Source organism: Macaca fascicularis, chromosome 6, assembly GCF_037993035.2.
Source record: "Macaca fascicularis isolate 582-1 chromosome 6, T2T-MFA8v1.1".
Lineage (NCBI taxonomy): Eukaryota > Metazoa > Chordata > Mammalia > Primates > Cercopithecidae > Macaca > Macaca fascicularis.
This window is the reverse complement of record NC_088380.1, coordinates 139206788-139227528: the sequence shown is the minus strand read 5'-3', so window position 1 is coordinate 139227528 and position 20741 is coordinate 139206788. Positions and strand designations below refer to the sequence as shown.

At 38.9% G+C, this 20741-nt stretch overlaps 1 protein-coding gene across 9 annotated transcripts in view; it reads left to right on the top strand.

The window, feature by feature from the left end:
• KIF3A (kinesin family member 3A) overlaps nucleotides 1–18340 on the top strand; it is a 50150-nt gene extending 31810 nt beyond the window's left edge. For 3 of the 9 annotated variants that reach the window (XM_045394218.3, XM_045394216.3, XM_045394213.3), the window contains 8 exons: nucleotides 1283–1439; nucleotides 1841–2021; nucleotides 2237–2347; nucleotides 2696–2821; nucleotides 4565–4618; nucleotides 4971–5039; nucleotides 5932–6056; nucleotides 6682–9366. In XM_045394218.3, the coding sequence (XP_045250153.1) occupies nucleotides 1283–1439; nucleotides 1841–2021; nucleotides 2237–2347; nucleotides 2696–2821; nucleotides 4565–4618; nucleotides 4971–5039; nucleotides 5932–6056; nucleotides 6682–6733 (875 nt within the window). In that variant the 3' untranslated portion in view covers nucleotides 6734–9366. Of the gene's footprint in view, nucleotides 1–1282; nucleotides 1440–1840; nucleotides 2022–2236; nucleotides 2348–2695; nucleotides 2822–4564; nucleotides 4619–4970; nucleotides 5040–5931; nucleotides 6057–6681; nucleotides 12612–16306 lie in introns of those variants that run through there. The other 6 variants (XM_073994215.1, XM_065546723.2, XM_045394219.2 and 3 more) reach the window with 4 other exon arrangements.
• Nucleotides 18341–20741: the final 2401 nt, after the last annotated feature.

The following is a 20741-nucleotide window of genomic DNA, read 5'->3' as shown; positions in this document are numbered from 1 at the left end:
ATGATTCTTCATTTCATAGTTCCTGAAAGAATATACTCAGTTATGTATCTCCATCATAATTGTTTTTCAGTTCTTTTACCTTGTTAGGTGGTGGGGGGTTAGCTTTTGGGTGGAGACATTAACAATTTATAAACTCTTATGATTTACACTCTTCTTCTATAGTTCTTTGGGAAGGAAGTTAAGAATGACAGAAAGGTTCTAGGAGAGCCTCAGACCAATTCTATGAAAAATTTTATTGGTTTTCTGAAGGAATGTATGTTTCTAAGAAACTGTATGACCAGAAATGAATTGTCTTTGATTCAGTTTCATAACCAGTTTAATAAGCTAGTTTTATTTTCTCGTTTTATTTGGATTTTATGATTTTGAAATTCATTAATAAACTTTCCTTGAGCACCTGTTACATGTATGTAAAATACTTTATTAGACATTATTAGCAAAAATAATCAATTGGAAACCATATTCCAGCTTTATTATTTGGTAGCATTTCTACTTATATTTGACACTTGGCATGGTTACTCTGACTTAGGGAGCCTTCGAGTCCTGAGTTTGACATAATAGCAAGCTATTTTAGTTGTTCCTTTAGTGTATGATGATATATCTTGACAGCTCAGCTGAGGAGCGAAATGCTTGGTTAATTACTGTGTATGTAACTGTTACATAATTACATAGCATAGAATTTTTTCCTTTGAAAGTATGCTGTGAAATTAAATACTTTAATGTTATTTAACAAACATTTTAGAAAAACTCTGAAAAATATATTAAAACTACTTGATACAAATTCTGCTTGATATTTTTATCTGTGTGTTTTATACCTATATGTGACTTTTATTCACTTGTTTTATGTGAAATTGGGAAATATATTTTAAGGAGTCACTTGATTTTGTACTTGGTTATCAAGAAAAAGTAACTGAAGAATCATGTTGCTTTTTTTTAAACCTGTATTTGTTATCTGGGGACATAATTTTTTTTTTTAATTTGGCTTTCCTGTTAATCTTTCTTTTCCTATTACTTAGCTCATCTATTTTGCTTCTCTTTCACTTTTGTTCTTAGTTATCATTGTAAAATTGGACAACAGTTTGAATTTAGCAATGAGTTATAAAGTTCTTCTAGGAACATAATAAATGGAAATGCATGGTATTATTGGTTTGATTTCCTTAAAATATTGATAATTGGTTTTGTATTATTGAGGAGTGTAGGCATTTCTACATTGAAGGAGGTAATTTATATAAGTCTGGAACATTGACTCATTTTAGTGATTATTTCAATTAAATGATTCAAATAGGAAAAAAGAAAGTATCCCCAGACAAGATGATTGAAATGCAAGCAAAAATTGATGAGGAGAGAAAAGCACTTGAAACAAAGCTCGACATGGAAGAAGAAGAAAGAAACAAGGCTAGAGCTGAATTAGAGAAACGAGAAAAAGATCTTCTTAAAGCCCAGTGAGTATTATTGAATTGAGATGAATTCATGATTTAAATTTCTGTTTTTTCATAGGATATATAAAATAGGAAAATTGAATAGTAATTAAAAGCTTGATTTTTGTCTCCAGTGTAACTATTTTTGGATAGAAGGGTCTATTGTATATAGTATATTTCTAAAAACTAGATCTGTTTTGATTATTTTATTTCCGCATGATAGGAGAACATATCAATGAATTAGAATGAGTTATAGATTAAATGAGAAATCGATACTACACAGTGGTATAATTTGGTAGAGATGTTACATAATTATATTTGTATTTTGAAATTGTATATCCAAATTTTTGTTAAATTTTGGGAAATGTTATTAGTAGAATAATAGATGATCAGTGAATATAGAGTATCCTCATTCTAATCAACAGACAAGAGCATCAGTCTTTGCTGGAAAAATTATCTGCCCTGGAAAAGAAGGTAATTGTTGGTGGGGTTGATTTGTTGGCCAAAGCTGAGGAACAAGAGAAACTTCTTGAAGAATCTAACATGGAACTGGAAGAAAGGAGGAAAAGAGCAGAGCAACTTCGCAGAGAACTTGAGGAAAAAGAGGTAATGTGACTTTCTGTTTTTAGTTTGGTATTTTGCCGGCGAGATTTAACTTTTCTAGTGGAAAGCTAAATATCTATAATCGTATTGAAATTTTAAAGCATGTTTATGGATTGCTTTGAAGATCAGAGTTGCTAAGATCATTTATGTCATTTGTTAAAGAATTAGATATTTGATTTTACAAAGAAAATTCTGAAGTTTACTAATTTTTGTCATAGCAAGAACGCTTGGATATTGAAGAAAAATATACCAGCTTGCAAGAGGAAGCACAGGGAAAGACCAAGAAGTTAAAGAAAGTTTGGACTATGCTGATGGCTGCAAAATCAGAGGTTGGTTCTCTTAGAAATTACCTACTAATGCAGTTCTGAATTTTTGAAAAAGGAGTTGTTTGATTAAGAATTTATAAGTAATCATAATGTGAGCTTATAATTTAAAAGAAATAAAATATTTATCCTTTATGCGCAATTTTTAATTTTATCTATTAGGCTAAGTTGTTTCTTTTCAACCTTAACGAATAGTGTAGAATAGATGCTGATAGTGTCACGCTGTTTATCATTTTTATAAAAGAACTAGGTAAGCTCTCACAAGGTCTCTTAGACAAGCGTCCTATGTGAGATGGTGCTGTTTGGTAGTTAAAGTCTTGTTTGTTCATAATATTTTTATGGATTTTCTCGTAGATGGCTGATCTTCAGCAGGAACATCAGAGGGAAATTGAAGGTCTACTGGAGAATATTCGGCAACTTAGCCGGGAGCTTCGACTTCAGATGCTTATTATTGATAATTTTATACCTCGGGATTATCAGGTAAAAAGGAAGTTCTCTGACCCAGATAGTCACTTGACTGGGGTTAAGGAACAAGGATTTCTAATTTAATTGATGGTAAATACTTAATACTTCAGTTATTGAATGTACAATATTTTGAACAAATGCCATCACTTTTCACTTTAGTTGTTAACTTTTCTTAATACATAATCTGTGTTTGAGTATCTAAGGATCTCAATGAGAATTTTTTTTTTTTTTTTTTTTTTTTTTTGAGACGGAGTCTTGCTCTTTCGCCCAGGCTGGAGTGCAGTGGCCGGATCTCAGCTCACTGCACGCTTCGCCTCCCGGGTTTACGCCATTCTCCTGCCTCAGCCTCCCGAGTAGCTGGGACTACAGGCGCCCGCCACCTCGCCCAGCTAGTTTTTTGTATTTTTTAGTAGAGACGGGGTTTCACCGTGTTAGCCAGGATGGTCTCGATCTCCTGACCTTGTGATCCGCCCGTCTCGGCCTCCCAAAGTGCTGGGATTACAGGCTTGAGCCACCGCGCCCGGCCTCAATGAGAATTTTTTAACCTTTTAGATGAACTCAGATTCATGTACATGCAATCAGAATCAAGGTGTGGGTCCCATTCCTACATTCAGCGCCCAGTATCGTACAAGTAGAATAAATGGAACCCCTATGCTACCTTTTTCTCCCTGCTGTGGATGCTGATTCTTTTGTGTGTGTGTGTATGTGGTAAAATGTAGATAGCATGAAATTTACCATCTTAGCTATTTTAAGTGTGCAGTTCAGTGGCATTTAGGACATTCATATTGTTGTGCAGCCTGCACCATCATTCATCTCCAGATGGATGCTAATTCTTAGTACTAGTATAATTTTAAAATCTCAGCCTCTATTTTTTTTTAATCCAAAATTTGTCTTTCCAGTACATTTTGGTAAACTTTAACATTATGATTTTTTTTTTTTTTTGTAAGGGAGGGAGAGACACCCTGTTGCCTAGGCTGGAGTACAGTGGTGTGATCTTGGCTCACTGCAACCTTCGCCCTCAGGGTTCAAGCGATTCTCATGCCTCAGCCTCCTGAGTAGCTGGGATTACAGGTGTGCACCACCACACCCAGCTAATTTTTGTATATTTAGTAGAGCCAGGGTTTAGCCATGTTGGCCAGGCTGGTTTTGAATTCCTGAGCTCAGGTGATCTGCTCGTTTTGGCTTCCCAAAGTCCTGGAATTACTAGGTGTGAACCACCATGCCTGGCCAATTTTTTTAAAAATCTGTTTTAACTCTCAATACAACTTTAAGAAATTTGTCTGAAAATAAGTCTTAGTCTTTTTTTTTTTTTTTTTTTTTTGGACCACAGGTACATGGAATTAATCCTGGGTTCATGGTACATTCTCCTTATTGGTCCTAGGATGGCCTGCTTTTATTTAGTTATTTTTGTAATGAACTCATCACCCAAAACAAAAGCTAGGACCCTGGTAATAACCTACTTCTAACCAAACAGTTTCCCCTTCCCTTATTTCATTCCTTTGCCTCTTCCAACCCAAGGTAATCATTATCTTGATTCCCGAGTTTCTCATTCTGTTGTTTTTTCATTTTTATTTAGTTTTATTGCATCTACATCCATTCCTAAGAAATATATATTTTAGAATTTATAAAAAGGTTATATCAGTATATAATGTTTTGAGACTTTTATTACTCAATGTTATTAAGATTTTAGTTGTATGACTTCAATATTTTAAATGTTATTAAATATTAAAAATAGACTCTCTTTCATCCTTTTAAAAGGAAATGATTGAAAACTATGTCCATTGGAATGAAGACATAGGAGAATGGCAGCTAGTGAGTATTACCTTAATTCTTTCATGAGAGTACTTCCTATGGTCTAGATATTGTGCTGGCTACAACGGGGAGGAACGTGGTCCAGTGGATGAATCAGATGAGAATCCAGTAGGGCAGATAAAATATTTTTCTAATTCTGTGTAATTAATTGTAACATACAGATCATGGTCTGGGTGGAAATGGTCAGGGTCAGGGGCTATGTGGGACTAAGTGACCTCTGGGGCCCTTTCTGCTCCAGCATTCAAATCATGTTTTACTAGTGTAATATTAGGATTTCTCAGTTAGTTGCCTCACTCACAGTATTGATTACTAATTAAGACATTTCTCTCTCTCCCCCATTTCTTTTTTTGAGAAATGTGTTGCCTATACAGGAAATAACATGAGGAAGCAAACCCCAGTACCTGATAAAAAGGAGAAAGATGTAAGAGTACTTCTTTAAAAAACACAAAACTACAGTTGTTTCTTTATAGGAATATGAGTCATTAAATTGTATTATCAACCTGATATCTGTTAATCAGCTGTGCTGAGAAACGGGCTGATCTTTTGGGAATAAAGGCTCTAGGATGGGGTGATGAGGAGGACCGTTCTGCTTACCATCAGTCTTGATGTCAGGCTTATTCCCACCATAAGACGGCATGGAGTCACTCTTTGGAGTCCTCTTTTCACTACCACTCTGGGTCATAGGGTTATGGGTAGAGACTAGAATGTGTCTGTCTTTCTCTTCAAAGCTAGTTCTAGTCATAGGTCAAGAAGAGGAGGGAGCAGGCTGGGCGCGGTGGCTCACGCCTGTAATCCCAGCACTTTGGGAGACGGAGGCGGGTGGATCACAAGGTCAGGAGATCGACACCATCCTGGCTAACACGGTGAAACCCCATCTCTACTAAAAAAATACAAAAAAAATTAGCCGAGCGCGGTGGCGGGCGCCTGTAGTCCCAGCTACTCTGGAGGCTGAGGAAGGAGAATGGCGTGAACCCGAAGTCGGAGCTTGCAGTGAGCTGAGATTGCGCCACTGCACTCCAGCCTGGGCGACAGAGCGAGACTCCGTCTCAAAAAAAAGAAGAGGGAGCAGCTTTAAGAAAAACAGCAGCAGTTTTTCTTTGTGTGGAAGGAAATTTATAGTGTGTCAGGGCTTCTTACTCACCAACCTTGGTGAGTACGTTTTAGATACTGGGATTAGAAGATGATGTCGTTAGACGTTTCTTTGGTTTTAGTTTCTGCAGGTTTTTTTGAGGAGTTTATTCAGTATTTTAAATCTTCCCCCAAATCTGGCTTAACTCTTTCCCTTAAGAGTGCTTTGTGTTTGTTTCTTTTAGCCCTTTGAAGTGGACCTTTCTCATGTGTATCTTGCCTATACTGAGGAGAGTCTGCGTCAGTCTTTGATGAAACTAGAAAGACCACGAACTTCAAAGGGGAAAGCCAGGCCGAAGACAGGGAGAAGGTAAGGACTGTCCTTGAATCTGATGTAATGAAGGCATTGAGGTATTCTAATTAGATACATGTACAGGAAGTTAACATTTATTTAGTTAAAATATAATACATATTTTAGCTGATTTATTAAAAATCAAATTCCTGGCCAGGTGCGGTAGCTCACGCCTGTAATCCCAGCACTTTGGGAGGCCGAGGCAGGCAGATCATTTGAGATCAGGAGTTTGAGACTAGCCTGGCTAACATGGTGAAACCCCCGTCTCTACTAAAAATACAAAAATTAGCCAGGCATGGTGGCTGGTGCCTGTAATCCCAGCTACTCGGAAGGCTGAGGCAGGAGAATCACTTGAACCTAGGTTGTAGTTAGCCAAGATCATGCCACTGAATTTCAGCCTGGGTGGCAGAGCAAGACTTGGTCTCAAAAAAAAAAAAAAATCAAATTCCTTGTGTATTAGAATTTGAGTAAATAAAATCTGGCCAAAGAATTAAGGTCTTCCAACTTCTTAGGCTCCTGAGTAATAGAATTTATTTTTAATTCACTCTGTTATTTCCGAAATGTATAATGGGTTTAATTCCTTAATTCTTAGACTAATTCTTCTTATGAAATGCTAATTAATTTGCCTGTTTGGTCTCCCAAGGTATTGTATTCAGCTGGTTAGTTTTTCTGTCACAGTACCCCAAGAACCTTGATTTCCTCAGTCACCAGCTAAGGAGAACTTCCTTGGACATTTTCCCCTCTCCTTTGGGCACTGGTTTTGACTGTTGGGTAGTCTGCATGTATCATCACATAAGCTCAGGGAAATCGGGATATGGGAGTCCTGGGCTGGAGCTTATTTTTTCCTTTCCCTTTCCTACATCAAGGACTCTTCAGTTTATTTAAGCTGATTTTAAGACTCTGGGGCTCCTGAAATGTAGAAAATAATAAGCTGCTTTGTTCCCTACTTTGAGTGCATGGACTTTCAAGTTACATGTGGGATGAAGTTGTATGGTTTTGATATTTTTGTGTTACATAATCTCACAGACATGACTTAACACTTAAAAATTTGGGAAGGTTGAACTCAGGGTTGGGCAAACAGTTGAATATTAAAAATGTACAAATTTTTACATTCTGTAGCATTTAGGTGAGGGGTTAAAAACTTTCCTATACCAACACATGCCGTGCATATTATGAGTGAAGCAAATCATTTCTAAGAAACACGAGTCCCTTTAGATGTATCTTTTACTTTTCCATTTTTAATAAAATGACAATGCAAGTGTGATGATAATCGGTAAGACATTTGTCCTCAGCATAGGAGGAAAATTGGCAGTGGTGAGCAGTCCTGTCTAAAGTGAGTGGCTGCTATTCTCTTCCTAGTTATCTATGGAAATAGAGGGCTCATTGTTTCTGGATCTTCTCTTTTCTTTTTTTTTTTTTGAGATGGAGTCTCACTCTGTTGCCCAGGCTGGAGTGCCCTGAGTAGCTGGGATTACTGGCACCTGCCACTGCACCCGGCTAATTTCAGTATTTTTACTAGAGATGGGGTTTTGCCATGTTGGCCAGGCTGGTCTCGAACCCCTGACTTCGGGTGATCTGCCCACCTCAGCCTCCCAAAGTGTTAGGATTACAGGCGTGAGCCACCGTGCCTGGCCTGGATCTTCTCTTTTCTAAGGAAGAGCCAGAAATTGGAATTATTTACTTGAGATCTCTCGGTTTTAGTTACTGTTTTTTTTTTTTAAACTGTATGGACCCTAAAGCAAACGAATAAATAATATGATATTTGAATACATTTTCCAGAACACCCATTTTAAGATATGTCATTTTTTTAGTTTAACATTAAAAAAAATCGTGTGGCCCAATATTATATGAGCCACTCACCATCTCTGTTTACTAGAATTGGCCTGCTATAACCATGGAAACCCTAAGAAAATGATAGCCATAAACATGGATGAATACATGCATTAAATGGCTTATTGATGTTATATTACATTATATGATATGTTCAATGTGGTGTTCCTCATTAGAAACACATAGTTAGATGGGTTGGTCAAAATTGCAATAAATATAATACATTAATATAGCATTTCCGTAAATCCCTACATACGCATCTGTGAGATGTTGCCTGAGATGATTTGTTTCTGATTTCCTCTGAATGCACTTGTACCTTTTCGAGTACCTCAGAAGAGATAATCAGGGGGTTCAAATCTGGCAAGCATGCAGCTCACTTTGCCTGGCCACATGACCTAGTCCAGTCTTGGAAATTATCACCTGTCCTGTCCCTCACTATCTGGCATAATGGGGTGGGCTGCCATCCTCTTGCATTTACTCTAAGTCAACTTCCTGTAGCCTGAAAAGGTGAGCATTAATTGAACACTTACCATGATCAAACGTGTCAAATTTTGGCTTGTTTCCAGACTCTATACAGGCCACCCCATATTTTCTATATAATGTAAAATGTTTGCATTTCAGTCTTTTAGGAAAGCATTCATGCTTGCTTTTTTTCTTCTCCAAACAGAAAGCGTTCTGCAAAGCCTGAAACTGTAATTGACTCTTTACTACAGTAAATGTTACAGACTTAAAGTCACAATAAAAATTAGTGATATTCTCATGCCTGTACAAAATCTTTAATTAAAACAGTGAAGACTTCTCTATAATTTCAGTTGATGGAAGCTGTAGATCAATGAATAAGACTGGAAATAATAATTTGCTTAATAACTTTTAGTCTACATATATTAATATAACATTAAAATTGTACAACTGGTGATTGTTCAAATTGTCGTACTACTACTCTTCAATTGTACTGTGCAGGGAAGTTGGGGGAGCAGTTCATACTATAGAGAGTTACAGTTTAGATGTATGTGTAAATTGATTAGCTATTTATCCAACTACTGTATATTTAGGTAACTAGAATTTCAAAATAGAAAAAAAAACTGTGTCCTGTTTTGCACATAGAAAGAAGCAGATCAGATTGTCCTATGTTACACTGTTATATATGAATGTTTGGACTGTACATCTAAGAAATGATTCCGTCCTAACACTAACCCACCCAGCCTGTTTAAACACATTCTAATTGTCTAACATTTGTTGCATTTTAAGTATGAGATGACTGATCTTATTGATGTTCTGTAGAAAATTTTATAATTTAACAATCTTTGCGAGTATACATGTTTTTTAAAAAGTTGAAAATGTTTCATCTGAACCTTTCCTAACTTTTTTTTTGCCAGTTTGAGTTCAAATCAAATACATCTTATGTTCTGGTTTCATGTTCTCTTGAAATATTGAATTGTACGTAAATATAAAGGATCTACTGTTGCAGAAAATTAAGAAGCTAAGTACTGCTCAGTTATCTTTGCCTGCATGTGTATTTTTAAAAATTCACTCTGAAGTGTAACTTACGGATGCTTTTCTTTGAGTTCTAAATTTTGGTGGGAATTACTTTATATCTCCCAGTTGAGAAGGTCTCCATTTTCCAGAAAATACAGCTAAGCAAGAAAAATATCTTTTAAATACTTTGCCTTTAGAACACTTTTTATTTTGTTTTTCTGTTTTAAAAATAAAATATTATTTTCTGAATTTCTTCTATTGAGTAATCCAGTTAGACCATATTCCTCTACAAATAAAAACTATGTTGATTTCATAGTAAAGTAAGCTGTAATAGAATTATTTTTTTCTGTTGTTGGCTGCTTATGAAATTTTTATTTTATTTTTTTTTTAAAGTTATGCTACTCCTGGTGGGGCACAGGGGCTCACGCCTGTAATCCCAGCACTTTGGGAGGCCAAGGCAGGTGGATCACTTGAGGTCAGGAGTTCAAGACTAGCCTGGCCAACATGGTGAAACCCTGTCTTTAGTACAGATACAATAATTAGCTGGGTGTGGTGGCACACGCCTGTAATCCCAGCTACTTGGGAGACTGAGGCAGGAGAATCACTTGAACCTGGGAGGCAGAGGTTGCAGTGAGCCAAGATGGCATCACTACACTCCAGCCTGGGTGATAGGGCAAGACTCCACCTCAAAAAATAAAAATAAAAGTAAAGTTATGCTACTCCTAAACCACTTAATATATGTTTTGTGGTTTTCAAAATTATGTAATCAGCCCTGAAACACATTGGTTGAAAATATTTTGAGACTTTATAAGTTAGTATTTATTAAATTAATATTATTTTAATAAGTTTTGTTAAATCTTAGTTTAATGACAAAGCTGTGTATAGAGTAGGGGTGAGTGAAGGTGGAGTACTGGTGAGGTGGTAATAAAAATGTATCCATAAATTTCAAGTCCATTCCATAATTGGAACACTGAATGTCCTGTGTGTGGTGAACATTTTCTAGGTGATTAGAATTGCATTTCACTGGCAGCATTTATTTGTGGTATGTAAGATAGCTAGAAGTTTATTACTTAACTCTGTGGGGCATTGTTTAAATACTGTGAAGAGTTGAGGTAAATATGTGTCTTGTAAAAGCTTTGTGTGATCAGAATATTTTGGTAATTATAAAATGTTTTTGATGATACACATTTAACTCTGTTAGTAATTACTGTAAAGATATCTTAATTTTACCAGTTGAAAAAAAAAATGCTTCTTTTTAAAAGTTCATGTTTCTAACCTTTACAATTCAGTTAATAGGAAAGGAGTAACTTTTAAATCAAGCTTTAAAACATGGAAATTTAAGCCAGTATGTTAGATGTTTTTTCTATCCCACCCTACCATGATAATAAAAAGAAATCTATAAAAAGTCAAAATAAAAAGCCGATCTATAGAAAGTCAATTGAGAATTTCTTAAAGCAGGCTACTATAGCAGGGGTGTTTGCTTGTTTGGAGACAGAGTCTTGCTCTATTACCTAGGCTGGAGTGCAGTGGGATGATCTCGGCTCACTGCAACCTCTGTCTCTTCAGCCTCCTGAGTTGCTGGAACTACACCTGTATGCCTCCATGCTTGGCTAATTTTTGTGTTTTTTTGTAGAGAGGGGGTTTTGCCACGTTGCCCAGGCTGGTGTCTAACTCCTAGAGCTTAAGTGATCTACCTGCCTCAGCCTCCCAAAGTGCTGGGATTACAGGCGTGATTATAGGCCTTGAGCCACCACACCCCACCTACTATAGCAGTTTTTTTAAAAAAGCATTATGTTAAAACTGATTATACCAGATGGACATTAAATATCCATCTCAGAAATACCAAAAATTTGATATTTAAGCCTGGCCTGAATTTTTTTTTTTTTTTTTTTTTGAGACAGAGTCTCACTCTGTCGCCCAGGCTGGAGTGCAGTAGCGCGATCTTGGCTCATTGCAACCTCCGCCTCCTGGGTTCAAGCAATTCTCCTGCCTTAGCCTCCTGAGTAGCTGGGATTATAGGCAGGCGCCACCACGCCCTGCTAATTTTTGTATTTTTTTTAGTAGAGACCAGGTTTCACCATGTTGGCCAGGCTGGTCTCAAACTCCTGACCTTGTGATCTACCCGCCTCGGCCTCCCAAAGTGCTAGGATTACAGGTGTGAGCCACCACACCTGGCCTCAAGCCTGGTCTGAATATCTATGTGCAAATATGGGACACTGACTTCAGAGCTATTCATTTAGCTCCAGTCATAGCAATTCTGTAGTTTCCTCACATTTACTGTGTCTTTGTCCATAAATGAAATATTTTGTATGGTCAGTGTTAATTTCCTGAGACAATATAGATGAACATACTTGCTCATTTTTTGAAATAAATATGCAGATTTAAAATGAGTGGCACATACATATAAATAGGTTATTGAATGGGTATTCTCTTTTCCCTTTAATTTAAAAAGTAATATTTATTTATTAAAAGAAGCATTGGTAGAATTATTGGTTTATAGTATCTTCTTTAATAATCCTTACAATTACATATACTAATAGGATGTTAAAATTATCATAGTGTTTCCTATTTGTGTTTAGATTCTTATAAAGCATGAGATGAGTAATCAAGGGGAGGGTTACATCTCCATGTTTGCCCCATGAATAGAATCCATTTGACAAGCCATTTCATTTCCTTTCTGGAGAAAGGGAGTTTGTTGTTGTTGTTGTTGTTGTTGTTGTTTTCTTTTTGCAGCAAAAATTTAAGGTTGTTTTGGGGGAGGGGGTGGTGCTACTTCCTCTGTAACATGTTTTTAAAACTATGATTATGGTTTTTGGTTGTTTTTTGTTTTGTTTGTTTCTTTTTAGTCTGTTTTTAATATCCTTCCCCTTCACTCTTAAGGAAAGTCTTCTTCTTTCCTACAGGCTGTGAATTAAGGAATGGGTAATGTTTACATTTAAGTACACCAATGTCTGCCCAATTTCTTAGTGTATACATTTGTTTGTTTTTAATTATTTTTTGTTCTTAAAAATACTAGAAGAAAACATAGATGTTTCTAGTGCCTTTGAACTTACACTGTAGTCTGACTAAATAATGAATAACTTCAGTAGCATTACTATAATACTGTATACTGGCCAGAATTACAAATTGTACAGTTTGTTGCATTAATTTCAGAAGCCACGCTTTCATTGTATTTTATGTATAAATTGTATTTGTTCAAGTTGTATATATTGATATTGTATGTATACATGCAGCATGGTTAAATAAGAATAAAAATCTTTTACCTAATGCCTGTAGTAGTGATCTGCTGCTTTTCTCAACTATCTTTGTGTTTACTTCCACTCTGATATTAATGAGCATGTTCTTTGTGCTTGGCATCTCAATTTGTGGTTAAGAGAGGCCTGTGTAATTTCACACCCAGAAATGCTTAATGTTGTGGGTCTTTTAAGCAGAAATCATGAAGCAAATCTGGGAGAGATGCTATTTACTTCTTTAAACTTTTAGGTTTGGCAGTACATGTGAAGGTTTGTTACATAGGTAAACATGTCATGGGGTTTGTTGTACAGATTGTTTCATCACCCAGGTATTAAGCCCACTACCCAATAGTTACCTTTTCTGCTCTTCTCCCTCCTCTCATCCTCTCCCCTCAAGTAGACCCCAGTGTCTGTTGTTTCCTTCTTTGTGTTCATAAGATCTTATCGTTTAGCTCCCACTTGTAAGTGACAACATGCGGTATTTGGTTTTCTGTTCCTGTGTTTGCTAAGGATAATAGCCTCCAGCTCTATCCATGTTCCCACAAAAGACATGATCTCATTCTTTTTTATGGCTGCATAATATTCCATGGTGTGTATGTACCACATTTTCTTCATCCAGTGTGTCATTGATGGACATTTAGGTCGATTCCTTAGAGAAATATGTTTTTTAAATTTAATTTAATTTAATTTAATTTAATTTAATTTTAGTTTAGTTTAGTTTTTGAGACAGAGTTCCACTCTTGTTGCCCAGGCTGGAGTGCAATGGCACAGTCTTAGCTCATTGCAACCTCCACCTCCCGGATTCAAGCGATTCTTCTGCCTCAACCTCCTGAGTAGCTGGGTTTACAGGCATGCACCACTACGCCCAGCTAATTTTGTATTTTTAGTAGAGACGGAATTTCACCATGTTGTTAAGGCTGTTCTCGAACTCCTGACCTCAGGTGATCCACCCGCCTCAGCCTCTCAAAGTGCTGGGATTACAGGCCTGAGCCACTGTGCCCAGCTGGACAAACGTTTTTAAATATGCTTCTTCTCATTGATAAAATGTATTTTTCACCAAAAACACTTTTTTTTTTTTTTTTGAGACGGAGTTTTGCTCTTGTTGCCCAGGCTGGAGTGCAATGGCACGATCTCCGCTCACTGCAACCTCTGCCCCCCAGGTTCAAGTGATTCTCCTGCCTCAGCCTTCAGAGTACTTGGGACTATAGGCATGCGCCATCATGCCTGGCTAATTTTCTATTTTTAGTGGAGACAGTGTTTCTCCATGTTGGTCAGGCTGGTCTCGAGCTCCCAACCTCAGGTGATCCACCCACCTCGGCCTCCCAAAGTGCTGGGATTACAGGTGTGAGCCACCACGCCTGGCCCCAAAAATACTTCTGAGTTTTGTTATCCTTTTCATTAGGTGTTTGAGAACAGAAACCAATTCTCAGGTCACAACTTAAGGAAGTGTGTATGTAGAATGTATTCTATGAAAGGTACCATTACTTAGTGGTAACAGTGCCATGATCTCATTCAGAAGCTTAAAGTATCTCCAACCCAGTAACAATTGGGTTTTTGTTAATCATGTTCTTTTGACAAACATTGTTTTACCAGGCACTGTGATTGGCACGCTTAAGAAATGCAAAGTAGAAAACAAGAAATTTTGATTTGTCCACAAGTTTCAAAGGACTTAAATTTTTTTTTTTTTTTTTTTTTTTTTTTTTTAGAGAGTCTTGCTCTGTCACCCAGGCTAGAGTGCAGTGGTGCGATCTCAGCTCACTGCAAGCTCCGCCTCCTGGATTCATGCCATTCTTCTGCCTCAGCCTCCCGAGTAACTGGGACCATAGGCACCTGCCACCATGCCCGGCTAATTTTTTGTATTTTTAGTTGAGACAGGGTTTCACCGTGTTAGCCAAGATGGTCTCGATCTCCTGACCTCGTGATCTGCCTGCCTCGGCCTCCCAAAGTGCTGGGATTACAGGCATAAGCCACCTCGCCCGGCCTAAAATTTTTATTTTTTAATTGACACATAATTATATTATGAGGTACATTGTGATGTTTTGATACAATATATGATGATCAGATCAGGATAGTTAGCATGTACATCTTCTCAGACATTATTTCCTTGTGTTGTGAACACTCAGTATTTTCTAGCTATTCGAATAGTCATTCTACAGTGCTGTAAAAACACTAGACCTTCTATCTAGCTGTAATTTTGTGTCTCAAATGACTTTGTTTTTAAAGACAGGGTTTTGCCCTATTCCCCAGGCTTGAGTGCAGTGGTGCGTTCATAGCTCACTGCCCCCTTGAACTCCTGGGCTCAAGCAATCCTTCTGCCTCAGCCCCCTGAGTAACTAGGTGCATGCCCCCACACCTGGCTAATTTTTTATTTTTACTTTTTGAGATGGAGTCTCACTCTGTCACCCGGGCTGGAGTGCAGTGGCACAATCTCAGCTCACTGCAACCTCCGCCTCCCGAGTTCAAGTGATTCTCCTGCCTCAGCCTCCCAAGTAGCTGGTACTACAGACGCACCACCACACCCAGCTTACTTTGTATTTTCAGTAGAGATGGGGTTTCACCATACTGGCCAGGCTGGTTTCGGACTCCTGACCTCGTGATCTGTCCGCCTCAGCTTCCCAAAGCGCTGGGATAACAGGCGTGAGCCGCTGCACCTGGCGTCAAGTGACTTTTTTAAAATGTGGTTTTTGTAGGAGCGGAAACTCCTCTGGCCATTCCAGGGGTCTTCCTCTCCCCCACTTCCAGCTTATGTAAAACTCTTACCTATGTGTAGAACATGAAGACAGAATTAAAGGCCTGCCCTGGCATGTACAAGATAATAAATTGTGCTGCCTTTGCCCCCTTTGCCGCTCTTCTCCAGTTGAGTTCTGGAGCTATGGTATCCAGTTTCATCAAGCAATACCATTGAGCCACTGCCTTACAAAACCTGTTACTGCCTGTGTTGTCGGGATGCTGCTGAAGACATTGTCCATCCTATGATCTTGTGAAGACGTTCAAGAAAAATTTCTTTTTTTTTTTTTGAGACGGAGTCTTGCTCTGTCGCCCAGGCTGGAGTACAGTGGCTGGATCTCAGCTCACTGCAAGCTCTGCCTCCCGGGTTTATGCCATTCTCCTGCCTCAGCCTCCGAAGTAGCTGGGACTACAGGCGCCCGCCACCTCGCCCGGCTAGTTTTTTGTATTTTTTAGTAGAGACGGGTTTCACTGGGTTAGCCAGGATGGTCTCAATCTCCTGACCTCGTGATCCGCCCGTCTCGGCCTCCCAAAGTGCTGGGATTACAGGCTTGAGCCACCGCGCCCGGCCAAGAAAAATTTCTTTTAAAGTTAAGTACCGGATTATTATATCAGACTATTTTCTCCCTGCATGTATAAAAAGAGTGAGGTAAAATATGCATTTTCCACTGTGCTTTCACTGATAGGACTATAATATCTGATGACCTGCTTATAGTCTTATTTTTCTCTGGATCATCATTTCCTCCTACTCCCTTTCTTCTTTCGTCCTAATAATGTTATTTTCTGTCTTAATCTTTCCAATAAATCACTTTGAATCCATTTTTAAAACAAGGTAGAGTAAAAATCACTGAAGACCACCGTTAGCCTGTGTCTTTACAGGAGAAGTTAACACAGTTCTGAAGCCACAGCCTGAACTTAAAGCAAGCTGGAGGAGCCTTCCAAACACATTTATTAATTATTATCTCAATTTCTCTTTCTTAAACTGTTTCATTTGCAAAGCAGATCAGGTATTCAGTCCTTTTTCGGAAGTTGAACGAATGTGTGGGAAAATGATTACGAAGAGGCTACTTCAAAAAGAACCTGTTTCCTCTCAGCATTTATCTTGGGCTTCCTGTGACCCAATCTTCAAGTGACTTTTATCAACGTTATCAGAACATCAGATTGTCTTACCCAAACACGTTTATGGCTCTGACTAAAGAATATGACAGATCAGACATTCCTCTCCACCTGCTCCCCTCCCCCATCCCTTTTTAGAGGGCTGGGGAAATTTTAGTTTTTAATCAAAGGTTTTATTTCTCCAGTTGTGCAAAGGAATTTAACTGGGACTTTACAACTGAATAAAGTATTTCTCAGAGTCGATACTAATCTTAGCAAGAGGATATTGCCTAACCCAACCTAAAAGCAGCAGAGTCATTACAGAAATACTATGTTGGCCTTGATTTCTACCCCACCATGAGTTATGCTACTCACCAGGTAGCCTGTTTTGTTTTTTATTTTTAGAGACAGGGTCTCACTCTGTCACCCAGGTTGAAGTGTAGTGTCACAATCATAGGTTACTCAAACTATGCACCCGGCCTATTTGTGTTTTAGAAAAACAACTGCTGGACCAGGCACGGTGGCTCACGCCTGTAATCCTGGCACTTTAGGAGACTGAGGCTGGCGGATCATGAGGTCAAGAGATCAAGACCATCCTGGCCAACATGGTGAAACCCCGTCTCTACTAAAAATACAGAAAAAGTAGCTGGGCGTGGTGGCATGCACTTGTAGTCCCAGCTACTCAGGAGGCTACTCAGGAGGAGAATCACTTAAACCTGGGAGACAGAGGTTGCAGGGAGCCGAGATCATGCCACTGCACTCCAGCCTGGTGACAGAGTGAGATTCCATCTCAAAAAAAAAAAAAAAAGAAAAGAGAGAAACAACTGCTGGGGAGATTGTGAAGGATTAGAGGGAGCAAGTCACGGATGATGGTTGGGAGAACAGATGTTATACACACCTATGTCCCAGAGGTGGAAAGGGTCATCAGCCAGAGGAGTAACCGCCCTCTCTTCTCAGCTGTTGTGCTTGCACTCGTGATTGGTATAAACTGAGGGAGCAAATGTGTCCCCTTATTCACGTTGCCTGGGTGTGCGGTGAGCAGACAAAACATCAAAACATATTTTTGTTTGGCTTAACTCTGGCTAATCAGGAACTAGAAGGAGTAGACAGCTTAGAGACTGAAAGTTGGAGTAGGAAGAAGTTGACAGGTTGGATTAGAAGATAGCCACTTTAGGCTGGGTGCGGTGGCTCATGCCTGTAATCCCAGCACTTTGGGAGGCCGAGGTAGGTAAATCACCTGAGCTCAGGAGTTTAAGACCAGCCTGGTCAACACAGTGAAACCCCATCTCTACTAATAATACAAAAAAATGAGCCAGGCGTGGTGGCAGGCACCTGTAATCCCAGCTACTCAGGAGGCTGAGGCAGAAGAATTGCTTGAAGCTGGGAGGTGGAGATTGCCGTGAGCCAAGATCTCCCCACTGCACTCCAGCCTGGGTGACAAAGCGAGACTCTATCTCGTTTAAAAAAAAAAAAGAGGCACTTTAGAGAGCCAAGGAGAGGGTGTCTGGATACTTAGGGCAAAAGCCCAGTTGAGGAAATGCTGGGCGTGACAGCTAACTGGGGATTTTAGTACTCCACCTGGGAATGGAACTTCAACTTGAGCTAATAAATTAAATCTAGAAATCAGCTCCAAGACTAGAGAAAGTGCCTGCTTTGCTCCTAGTGGAAGCTGCTAGGAACTGAGAAGTCAGCCCTGTGTGTCATAGGCCAGTCTGTGCCTAGCTCCATAAGAAAGCTCTGTGTTGTACTTAGCCTTGAGATTCTCATCCTTAGATGATGTGGGCACCCTGAGATTATGTGGAGGAGGGCAGAGAAAAACCAAGAGCAGGGTCAATGACATGGAGAGCAACAAGCAGAGCCCCTGTGGCATTTGTAACAGAGGTGACCCTTTGTAACTGTAGCCCAACAATGTTTCAATAAAAGCCATAGATTTGAGCCAAATCATTTTTTGATTCATTTATCCAATAAATAATTATTACCCCCTAGATGCCAGTTACAGATAGTTTATTCATTGGCAAAAGGTGGAGGTAGCTGATTGACAGGAGGGAAAGGTTCAGTCTTGCTGTGGATGTCATATTCCACACGCAGACAAAAGGCGTGTCCCATGAAGCCGGCACGGGCTGTGGCTGAGTTTGCTGCATAATTGTGCTCAGATGACAAGCATCTTAACTTAATCTGAAGTTTTCTCACCCACTGTTTTTATAAGTATCCACCTCAATTTGTGTTCTCATTCTCTTCGGAAATTCAAAGGATTGTTGTTGCGTGTTTGCATCCAGAGTCCAGGACTGCCTGACTGGGAGTAAATGGGAATGTGAGTTACATCTTGCCTAATGAAGCTTACGTGGCGACAGACCTGCCTAGAGTCAGCATGTGTCCTTTCCATGGCCTGCTCTAAATCTTCCTACTTTCCTTTACCATCTGTCCTCACATACAAACTGTAACCCACTACCCATATCCTGTGGCAGACTACAGCTCACATTAGCCATTGAATGCAAATGAGCCTCAATCAAAGAAGAAAGGAAATTAAAATTTACAGTATGTGTCTTCTCCGATTGGCCTGAGAAGCCTCCATGACTCTCATAGCTACTTATTGCCCTTGGCATGCTGGTATTTTATGTGGGCAGGGTGAAACTGGCTGTGGTCAGGGTGAGACTTGAAGCTTTTGATTTGTTCCCTTATTTTGAAAGGGTTAAAAAGATGTTACATGTTTTGGTGTAATTTTAGTACTCGTATTAATTCTGTCACATCTCTGTAAGCGAGGATGAAAAGAGAGTGCTCAATCACTGTTACTAGATCCATATTCTTGCAGAGAACAAGTCTTCAAAAGGCAAGTTTTGATGACGCTTGGGTTTTTTCCCCCTTTTAATTTCTTTTAAATAACAGCTTTATTGAGTGAGAATTCACCTACTACCAAATTTATCCTTTTAAAGTGTACGATTCCGTGGTTTTTAGTATATTCATAGAATTGTGCAACCATCACCATTATCTAATATCAGAACATTTTCATCACCCCTGAAAGAAACCCCACCCCCATTATCAGTCACTCCCCTTGCCTCCACACCCGCCCCCCACCCACAGCCTGTAGCAATCAATATTGTATTTTTGCCTCCGTGGATTCATTCTCCTGTTCTGAATAATTCATATTAGTAGAATCATACCATACCATGGTCTTCCGCATTCGGTTTCTTTCCCATCACATACTGTTTCCAAGGTTCATCCGGGTTGTGGCCTGTGTCAGTACTTCATTTCTTTTTATTGACAAATAATATTCCATCGTATGGATATGCCACATTTTGTTTATCCATCAGTTGATTGACATTTTGGTTGCTTCTACTTTTTTTTTTTTCTTTCTTTGAGACAGAGTCTTCTTCTGTTGCCCAGGCTGGAGTATAGTGGCGCAGTCATAGCTCATTGTAGCCTCAACCTCCCAGGCATGAGCCATCCTCCCGCTTCAGCCTCTCCAGCAGCTGGGACTACAGGCATGTGCCACTATGCTAAGCTAGTTTTTTGTAGAGACAGGGTTTTTCCACGTTGCCCAGGCTGGTCTTGAACTCCTGGCCTCAGGTGATCCTCCCGCCTTGGCCTCCCAAAGTGCTGGGATTACAGGCATGAGCCACTGTGCCCAGCCACTTCTACTTTTTTGCTATTATGAATAATGTTGCTATGAACATTTGTGGAGAGGTTTTTGTGTGGATATGTGTTCCTAGTTCCCTTGGGTATATACCTAGGATTGGAATTGCTGGGTCATAAACTATTTTATCCTTTTGAGGAACTGCCAATTGTTTTCCAAAGTGACTACACCATTTTTCAATCACTCCAGCAATGTAGGAGGGTTCCAATTTTTCTACGTCTTCAGCAACACTTATTGTCTTTTAAATGTTATTTCTTCTTTAATGAAAAAACTTCATTTATGCACGTGGTAACACACACACACACTTACAATGGAAAGCCAAAAGTCTCCAGCCCTGTTTCACCCCTCCTTAGTCCAAGTCCCATTCCCAGCAAACCATCTTCCTTTTTGTTTTTAGTTTTTCCATGACTATCATTATAATTCCAAAGATTTCTTGATTCATTCATTATTGTTTTTTCTTTTTATTATGAAAACTTTCAATTATGTATAAAAGCAGAATAGTATAATCAACCCCCTGTACACATCCCCAGCTGCAACAACTGTCAATCTATGACCACTTTTACCAACTGTTTTTTGCTTTATCAATGTTAGATATCGTATATTTATTTCCCTATTGAAGAAAGAAAATTTACCTAATTTATTCTACCTCTTCCAAATTTTTATAGTAAATTATTTTTCATTCTTCTATTACCTTTGTAATTTTGATAAATC